The following is a 10,652-nucleotide window of genomic DNA, read 5'->3' on the forward strand; positions in this document are numbered from 1 at the left end:
AGCACGCTCAGCAGTGCTAGAGGTCACTCACATCTCTGCAACACTGTCAGTCAAACCAGGCAGCCTCTCTGATAATTTAAAACCCAAATGTATGGGAAAACTCCCAATATCCAAACGAAAACATGTCAAGGGTGAACCTTTCCTCGGCTGTCATTTAACTGTCAATGAAAGCATCCTTCTACACGTTTCCTAGCTAGTAGGGACATTTTACCTCAAAAACAAAATATTTTTCCTCTTACCTGTAGTGCTATTTGCTCTCAAAAATAGTGAAACTAGATGGCACTTGACTTGTCAGGTTCAAAGCGCAAATAAAAGAGTTGGAAAAACTCAACAGCAGCTTCTCTTTTCAGAAATCAGAACAGAGTTACTTGAGATAATCCACAGACCTACATTATATGTGAGCAATTTCATGTAGGAACTATTTTCCTTTAACCAATCAACCAACCTCTATTCATGGACACCCTCTAGATATATCATTTTTGCTTTAAAATGCTAGTTCACATTTTTGTGATTACTCGGTACACTTATTATTTTAGATTAAAAATATTGGTTTTGATGAACAATATATTTAGTCACCCTGTCAACCTGCATCTATGACTCTTTCCCACGCATGCACATGCCCAGACTTTGGAAACACCCACAAACAATCTGATAGCACCTGTCATATCATAATACATAATTTAGAAGGAAAATAAGACATTTGATCCCTCAGACATTCTCGTCACGTATGGGTAAAATGTCCCATTTTCTCCGCAGGCATGCCGGCACACAGCAGGTTCAAATATCCACTTTAAGCCGATGGTAACTGCCGGGGCTATTTTTAGCTCGCTGATAAAGGATTCTCCTATCAGCATAGATGACCACCCTTGAATTCATAAAGCATTGCCTGTGTCCTTTAGATGCAGCGGCAAACATGACAGTAACTCTCAAGGTGCAGATGTACCAAGCCTGTCTCGCCCTTTTGAGTCTATTTTTGTTTACAATATTCCATCTCAACACAGGCACCGCTACAGCTGCAACATTAAGATAAAAACAGTTGAATATGAATGAGGCTCTATAATGAGTCCAATTAACGTCCAATTATTGTCTTTTCATTTCAGCGTTTTGTGTACAGAAATATACTTTTTTTAATTGGGAATATTCATGTATCCATGTGGCCATCATTAGATTCCATTAGAAAAAAGCAGGCCTCTTACGTGTGGACCGTCTCAGTAATGCGTTGATTGTATGCCACTCTCCTGCTCTGCCTCTTCAGACGCTTCACTTCCACCTTGATGATTGAAATTGAGAGGTTATTTTCTCCAGCAGTGCTCTATTACATTAAGAAACTGAAATGCTGTCATGTTCATTCAGATTTCTGATTAATGGAAAGGTAGCAACTTGGCCTTGAGAGTGACTAAGGCATTTAAAGCTACCACATAGAGATTTCACTGGTTAGGAATACTAATTTAATACCAATATGTCTACATTGACATGACATAAGCAAACTATACAATCAGGGAAAAGATTGGCTTTTTCAATATAGTTATTCTTAATGACACAAATACCTTTTAATGGCATGCAGTTTGGAAGTGCTGACATTTCTCACGGCAAGATTCACAATGAGGTTGGTACAAAGTTAACTGAAGACTCAGCAGTTAAAAAGAGCTTAACATTGATGCATCAGTAAAAATATTTTTTTCTGTGGAATGAACACTTTTTACCTAACTGTAAAGTGATAAAACGTTAAGTACATTGTGTATACATTTGCTCTATCTTCTTGACAGGCCAGTCTAAAGGTGCAGGGGATTTAAAGCAACATGCACAGTGATGTTCTCCTGGTGTTTTCACAGCAGACTGATAAAAAACAAAACAATGTCAGTTGTGGTCTTGCAAAAAGGGTCTTTTATCCTTTTTGGACTAAGTTGGGCCTCTCTGACGGCTTCGAACACTCTGTGAAGACACTCATCATGTGTGAGCAGGTCCCAGTCTTGAACCCAAATATTAATGTGAAAAATGTGTTGTTAATCTAGCCAGGGCTGTTAGAATTATTCTTTAAAATGAAAGGCTTTCAAAAGGACTGGGGGCTGCAAAAAAAAGGAGAAAAGTGCAAACATCTGTGTCTTGAAATGCTTGCATGTGTGATGAAGGTGATCGGATCTCTGAAAGCTGGGTGAAAAGTAGATAAGACCCAGTGGTTCGAAGGGGACCCTTTAATGTTTTCTTTTATCAGTGAGGTCATGCCAGTGATTTAAAAGAATAGCTTGACATTTTTTTGAATATAATGTTTTCCTTGCTTGCTGAGTTAGATAAGAACATCAACATCACTCCTAAATATTTCATTCAACATCAGGCTGTTGCCAGCAGCCGATTAGCTTAACATAGCATTAGCAGCTAGCCTTGCTCTTTCCAAATGTAAACAATACAGGAAGTCACAAACCTATTTTCTACAGATTAAGTTTACATGTCACCACCACACACACTTCCAAGTCCCTCATGGGCTTTAGAGGTGCTGGAAGGCAGATTTTGTTTACTTTAAACAGAGCTAATCACTTGTTTCTGCTCTTTAAGCTAAACTAAGCCAAGGTAACCTCAACACCAACATCTAACAACCATTTACATTCTCAAAGATGAACACAAATGCTAAACATGACTGATGTCATTGGCCCCAATGGTTACGTGAGCCACAGTCAAAGCAAGCCAAAGCGCAGCAGATGGAGAACTCTAAGCGCCAACTTCCCATGGGAATCCAAACAGATGGACACATGAAGCGTAGCACCTGCTTTTGGCACCACACATCGACAATCGCAGCATGATTAAGAGTGGAAGAAATCACAGGGGATTTAGCTGTACACATTATTATTACCCAATGGAAGTTGAGTTTTTATCAATGTTTGGAATCAAAGGTGACTACCAGCTGCTGGGTATCCACAAGTTCATGCACCTCATTAAGTATTGTACATTCATAAATAAGATTTGAGATTTTCAAGCTATCAGATACATTTCTTTCAAAATGATCATTGTAACAATTATTTTAACAATATTAAATCAATCGCTTAAGACTGTAATTAAATATATATATTTGTACATATCATTTATTCCAGCTACCGGTAACTACACACTTAAAATGTGTGTTAAAGGTGCACTTTTATGCTCCTATTGGATGGATTTTGCACATGAGTTTGGATCTGATAAGGTTGTAATCGAGCAATCAGCATTTATTATTAATAATCTCCAGGTGCTGACATTTCTCTGTGTTTCTGTTTTTCGTACATAGAATTTGTACACAGCAAATAATTTTTTAAGGGCTATCCAATCCAACCAATGAGGCATAGTGTCTCAGCATCAGTAGCATTTGGGAAAAGACAAGAAAACGTATTCACAATGTATTTAATTCTCTTAGACGATAATGATGTTTGTGTTGGTCTTAATTAAGTACAGATGGCTAGAGGCGTTAATTGGCGGAGAAAATGTTCAGGATTTTGACGAGAGGAGCTTCATTCCATAGATTAATGAATGAAAGCTCACAACTGTTGCCTGATCAGATTCGAAAACTCCCGACACTCCTTTAAATTATCAAAGCGATGTGATATGCAGACAATCATGCAAAATGTCTGACTTGATTCTGCTGTTAAATCATGTTCTATTTGGATTATCGTCCGGGAATATGGAAATATCCTGTATGATTGCACCTTGAGTTGTATCTAGTCTTGTATAATGTCCATTGACAATGAATATCTTTGACAACGCTTCAGCAGGACCAAATTCAATACACATACATTCAACAGTCTTATATTTTAGTCACATATTTGCTGTCTAACAACTAACAATTAGATGATACCACTCTCACATACTGTATGTGCCATAATTATGAAGCTGGAGCCAGCAGTCAGTTAACTAAGCAATGGTAAATAGCTAGTTTGGCTCCATTCAAAGCTAACAAAATCAGTTTCTTGGCCATAGCAAGAGTCTCCGCTGCTTGCTGGCAATGACTCCCAGCCAAGAAATAGTTGGTCACAAAACCTGCCTCCACCGCCACTATGTTTTATATGGAATAAGCAAAAGAGATATATAACATGTTTATCAGTGAGCTTTATGAAGCTGGCATACGGACTAAAATGCTAATTTACAGACCTAGGTTAGCTGGTAGCCACTGATTCCAGTCGTTATGCTAAACTAAGCTAACTGGATGCTGGCTGTGGCTACATCTTTAGATAGTGTAGTGTTATCAGTCTTCTCACCTAACTCTTGGCAAAAAAAGCATATGAGTGTACTTAGCTAAATGTCCAACTATTGCTGTACATTTGGGCTTTTAATGGGGCACATGATTGCACCTTGACCACATCAAAAAATAGTTTTCCAATAATCCAGAAGATTCCAGCCATGGGACTCGGTCTGTGCATCCACACTGTCAAAGGCAATTTGCAAAATAATATAGTAGAATATGATGTAAATATATATACATGAACATTTATATGTAATAATTTGAGGGTTTTTACCCAGTTTTAGAGGCATAGTTGATCGACAATAATCCAGTGAAACACACCAGAGGTATATCACTAACCAGTGACATTTCTGTTTTCCAACATGTGCCCGCAGTTACTGCTGTGGTGACAGTGATATCAGTTCATCTCCTTTGACTTGGAGCAGCCAAAATGTGCACTGATACACATGCAATTTGGGACAATTATTCTTAAAGCTGCTGATTAGCTCCTCCATCTGTGAGCTCACTGCTAATCTGAGCGAACACATACTTCTTGCCAAGCAAACACTGCTTAATAATGAAGTGGGACTTTGCCATCAATGATTTTGGCTGGTCCGCTGTTGTTTTTTTTTGTTTTTTTTCACACACATTAGACCCAGCCAATCATATCTAAACAATGTTCATTAACCAAAACGGCTGAGCTAAGTTCCATTCAGGTTTTGTGGTCTAATTGAAATGTACGACTATAGGCTCTTCTGGGAAAGCATCATGCTAATGTGTTGTAAAGACGTTCAGCTTAAGGGGTGATTTATATCCCAGTAAAAGCAATCATTCTTGTAAGAGTCACTTCATAACACCAGCTGTCACTAAAACATTTTTCTATATTATTTCAGAGTGATGTAAATAATATAACAGCATACTCATTGAGCTCCATAACTGTATACAGCTGAGAGTAAAGAAAACACAAAACATTTGGGCCTATTTGGCACAAATGAATAATATTAAACATAAGTAGGCCTATGTAAATATGTTTCAGAAAATAATGATGTATGATACACCTGCGGTGAAACCTATACTGTTCAATCTGTGAATAGAGTGCAACAAAATAACTCTGATGACATCATTACTGTTAGTTTTTCATTTTTTGGGCTTGAGAGTTAAAAGAAAATGTATAAAACATGCTCTTCAAATTGGAGATGTGGGGTTCAGGAGCCAGGGAGGGTCTGATGAAAAGTGCTTTCCAGTTGCATCATTGGAAATGTAGGATCACGTGTTTTGGGCACACCACCCACACCAGTTAATAAAAGTCATGCTTGGCCTACGCTGCACACATTTTAACAACATTTTTTGGGGGGGAAATCTGTCCCTTTTAAGTCCCTTCTAAGACTACGCAAGTGCAATACTGCATAGCAGGAGTACATCTTAAAAGTTTTAAAATGTAGAAAATCACACAATTCTTTGCACTTTATGACTAAATCTAAATGCATTTTGGAAAAGGTAGTTAAATGTACAGTAACATGCAACATTTTCCTCCCAATAGTCAAAGTAATAGTAATTTGAATATGAAATAGCAAAGCTTTAACCCTATAATTGAAATATATAATTATTTTTGTCAGCTCAATCCAACCATACAGTTGCCTGTGTGCAGATGTGCTATGTCTGATTGACCCTTGACCTGGGCACAGCTGTTTGGAAAAAAAAGATTAACCATGTAAACAAAACCATATGACTGAGCATAAATGTGTATAACCCTTTACAGTCTATGGTATAACCCCATTGTTTAAAAATCTGATTTCCTTGCTTATCTCTCCACAGAGGCCAATCAGATTCCAGATGCTCACAGCAGGTCCAACCATTAATAGAATGACATTCCAAAAAAATCACAAACAGTAATTAACAATGAAACGTCCTTTTATTTCACAGGAGTCAACACACAAACCTCACAACAGCATGTAAAGCTTAAATGAGAAAGACAATGAAAGAGGCTAAAATTCCTCACTCCAGAATACTAAACACCACATAGGCCTACTACAATATGTACAAAGGGCGTGGGAATCATACCCACATTCTCTTGCTGATTGTAAAAGGTATCGCAGAATAAATACATAATTTACATAAATGTTTAATATAAACAAATACATGTCGTACAAATTGCACTTGCCGACAGCAGTGAGGTAAAAACACATTGTGAGCACGACATGACTACAGTACAGCCACTCCAACAAATACCTCGCTCCTGTCCAACGCTTTTAAATAAAAACCATTTCATTACAGTGGGTCATTTTAAGAACAAATTGTGACCGATCACGAACATGGGGTTAACGTGAACGATAAATACACTCCCCCTTATATATTATATATTATCATCAATATAGCATTGAACTGCTGATCCAATAAAATAAGAAGGAAATCAGGAATAAACCACAGCGTGTGCGCTCTTTGAAATAAGTGGCAATTCACTTAATTATGTTGTATGGCAAAGTGCATATGGTTCACCAGAGCCACCTGGTGATATTTTTTAAACAAACCGTCCTGCGCAGCTTGGAAATAACATTGGTCCTGGTGCCTCTTTTAAAATATGGCTTTCAAATTCTGGAGATTTCGAATTCTCTGATCTCTTGCGCACACCTTTCCAAAAAACCAAACCCATTTGAGAATGATCCAGCGTCTGCTTTCGCCTCCATAATTTCCCGGGCTGTTGTAATCCACAAAGGTTTAATGTGTTCCTTCACAGCTGTGATTCAGAGTGAGACAGCTTTGCCGTCCCCACCAGGCTGCTGTCACTGTTGTCCAAGACTGCGCAATCCGTCCACAGCCCCAGCGTTCCGGGCTCCAGAGCTGTGACGAAGACCCCGGAGCACCGGGACAGGTCGCAGGAGCTGATGTGCAGCCTGCGGTCGGCTTGCCTCGGGCAGCACAGCAGCCTCTTGAAAGCCTTCCTGAAGTCCGGGCTCCGGCAGTAAATAATGGGGTTAAACGCTGAGTTCGCGTACCCAAGCCAGTTTAAGAACACGAAAAGGTCTTTGTCCACCACCTCTGCGCAAAACACCCGCACCACGTTGACTATAAAGAAGGGCAGCCAGCACAGGGTGAACGTCCCCATGATGATGCCCAGCGTTTTGAGCGCCTTCTGCTCCCTGAGCGCCAGGATTTTAGACGGCCTCTTCCTGCACTTAGAAGTCAGTCCGGTTAAGGTGTTGTGAAACCTGCCCTCACACTTGTCAATCTTCCTCAGTTGCTTCTGCGCCTCTCTATACACGCGCGCGTAAACAAAAATCATAACCAGCAGGGGAATGTAAAAAGATATGACAGATGAGGAGATGGCATATGCCCTGTTGGTGACAAAGTCGCAACATTCAGGGTCCTCGTAGCAGGCAGTGTCCACACTGTCCCGGGACCAGTGCATCAGGATGGGGAGGAAAGACACCAGCGCAGAGATGGCCCACACAACGCACACCATCGTTTTGGCCCGAGCTTTGGTTAACAAGCTTTGGTAGCGGAATGGAGAGGTGATGGCCACGTACCTGTCTATGGCGATAACGCACAAAGTCTCGATGCTGGCCGTGACGCACAGGACATCCACGGAAATCCAAAACTCGCAGAAAAAGGAGCCGTACATCCAGGAGCCGCGCACCTCCAGCGCGGCGCCAAACGGCACCACCAGCAGCCCCATGATGAGGTCCGCACTGGCAAGGGACACGATGAAGACATTGGTGAGGGTCTGCAGCCTCTGCGTTTTGGCTATGGCCACGATGACCAAGATGTTCCCGAACACGATAGACACGACAATCAGACCCATCAATAGGCTCATCCCTGCCATCCACTCCTCGGACGCGGCCGCAGCGGAGCCCGGTGCGTCCGAGGCATTCTGGAGGTTCACCTGCGAGGACGCGCCGCCGTCCCCCATGACGGGCTGCTGCGCTGTGTGCGGGACCAGATCCAGTTCATCCAGGCAGTCGTTTCTACTGTTTCGCCGTCACACGAGCCACAGCTCCTCTCCGGTCGCGCGCCAATTCCATCTGGAGGTCTTATCTCACCCTCAGCTTATGCGAGCTGCTGCACTGGCCCGGCACATCCAAGCAGGCGGTGACATCACTGCTCCTCAGGACCAATCAAAAGCAGCTCAGAGGAGAAATTGTCAAAACAATAAAGTGGAGGGAGCAAACAACACCTGAACCTCAACAATTATTCATTCAGCGTCAACTTTGTGTCATGTTTTTATAATGTAACATTGAAAAGCAACACTTTCATTCAGGAAGAGGAGGACATTTATGGCAAGAGTTGTAACAACATCCTGAATCTGATATTTGTCAAAGAGTCTGCCTGTCTTTGGGAACATGACAAGCCAAACATGGAGATTCAAAATCCACCAGGATAATGGGAACTACATGGATTTCACTGGTTTCATCGCTTGCCATCACAAACAAGATTTGTTTTTCCACTTGTTCACTTCATATTTTTATCGCAAAGAATACATTCCACAGTTATGTGGTCAGGCCCCACCACAGATCTGCTTTGTATGAAACCCCCTAACAATGAGCCAAGGGTTAAGACAATCAGGGACAAACCAGGGCCAGGTTCATTAAAATGTGTGTTAAACATATATTAAGGTTGTTCAATATTTACAAGATAAGTTAAAGGTTGATTTATCAACCAGCAGAACAAAGCAGCAATTTAGGCTGAGGAACATCAGGCAGACATGTTATACAGTTGAAACCATGTAACACAAAGATAAAAGATCTGAAAGACAGAAAGGAGACAGAAAAAATGTGACATTATTCAAAGAAAATAAAAGATTTAGAGAAGTGATTGAAAAGTTGACAATGTTCTGATTTGGCTGAATGGAGCTCCTCCTGCTTGAATAATTTTAAAGATCTAACTCTTTCTGGCTCTCCAATTGTAACCCCCCCCCATTTTAATGTTCTTGCAGGAAGGAACATTAATTTTAAAAGACAGCAGCCTCTATTGCACATTACCTGCTTTTTAAGACAGCCTTTTAGTCTACAGTTTAATGACAAGACTTTCAACACACAAGGACGGATGACCCGTTAAGTGGAAGAACTTGCATCGCCTCGTGACACACATACCGCAAACAAAGATGGGCGACACAGTGCTTCTTGTCCTTGTGTGTGTGCTGAATATCATGAACCTGACAACCCAGAGCCAGAGGCTGTGACACAAGCTGACACAAGCTGACAAAAAGCTCATCTCAGTGACAGCCACAAAGAAATGTCTGGTAACATGAGAGCATCAGAATAACATATTGAATATTATCAACAAATAGATTATGATATATTATTTTTGGGTAATATTATATAGAAATGCATTGGTGAATTTACAAGCTAGCAGTATCTAACTGTGTTTTATAGCTCTACTCTAACCAGCTCTAACATTCAAGTGGTGTACAGATATTATTGGAAATGGGTAATTGTACATAATTTTACTTTAATTTATGTATACCTTTGCAGGACTTTTACTTGCAACAGGGTATTTCTAGAATGTGGTATTACTGCTTTTAGTTATGTAAACTATTTGACTACCAGGCTTTTCTTACCGAGATATGAGGAAGCTAAATGAATGATAACTATTCATCAGACTTCTAGGGGTTTCTAAGAAATGCAGTTCTTAAAAAATAGGAAGGACAGCTCAGTCCCATTTCAGAAACTGGCTGTTATTTTTGGTACAATATGGACTGCGTGGCAACCTTACAAGAGTCAATTTTGCAGGAGTATTGGTCTGTTTAAGAGGCTACATTTATATTTGAGCAAAGTGCTCTCCACACACTGAGCAGCTCCTAACTCCCACATATCTTTGTGCAGGTCTTGCATGCCACCATAAAGAGCGGTAGAACAGTAAACTTGACTTAGCAGCTTGACCTCAACACCTGCACAGAGCCAAAGGTCAACAGTGATTACATCATCTGAAATGATGCCTTCCTGTTTGGAGTTTCTGAGCAGAGGTCAATTCAGGTGAACATTTTCAGCAGCTCCATTCATCATAAATCACTTGTCACAAAAGCTATAAATATGGTAATATCTTATCTCTTACAAAGATATGATCTTAATGGAGCCCACTCAGCCAGAGCGAAAAGCGAACACATGACTCGGCAATTAAAACTTGTTTAGAAACTGTGATTTTCCTCTTCACCAAACATCATGGTTTTAACTTCTAAACAAACACCCTGTAACTTAAATTTCATAGCTTCACACATTAAATCTTTTTATTTTATTTTTACACAACACCTTTTAAGAACTGCATGGAGGTCAGCAACAATTAACCAGTGTCAGCTTCATGCATCATATGAGGGTCATAAGAATAACATGCCCTGAGGAAAGCTTTTCTAAAAGCTATTTTTTGTGCTGTTAAAAGAAGCTGCGTGCAGACGGAGGCTTTTATCTGATCACCCAGATACAGAATCCCCATGGCTAAATTAAGGGGTTTGCAACCTTTTAAATGAATATCAATCTGT

At 40.4% G+C, this 10,652-nt stretch overlaps 1 protein-coding gene across 1 annotated transcript; it reads right to left on the minus strand.

Moving 5' to 3' along the window:
* Positions 1-6,076: 6,076 nt before the first annotated feature.
* Positions 6,077-8,211, minus strand: adrb1 (adrenoceptor beta 1). The gene has a single exon (XM_034119022.1). It carries the CDS (start codon positions 8,088-8,090, stop codon positions 6,912-6,914), a length of 1,179 nt encoding a protein of 392 aa, XP_033974913.1. The 5' UTR covers positions 8,091-8,211; the 3' UTR covers positions 6,077-6,911.
* Positions 8,212-10,652: the final 2,441 nt, after the last annotated feature.

Source organism: Trematomus bernacchii, unplaced genomic scaffold (genome assembly GCF_902827165.1).
Source record: "Trematomus bernacchii unplaced genomic scaffold, fTreBer1.1, whole genome shotgun sequence".
NCBI lineage: Eukaryota > Metazoa > Chordata > Actinopteri > Perciformes > Nototheniidae > Trematomus > Trematomus bernacchii.

What these genes read in the sequence shown, in the direction of transcription:
- adrb1 (XM_034119022.1), bottom strand. Translation starts at nt 8,090, where the DNA reads ATGGGGGACGGCGGCGCGTCCTCGCAGGTGAACCTCCAGAATGCCTCG.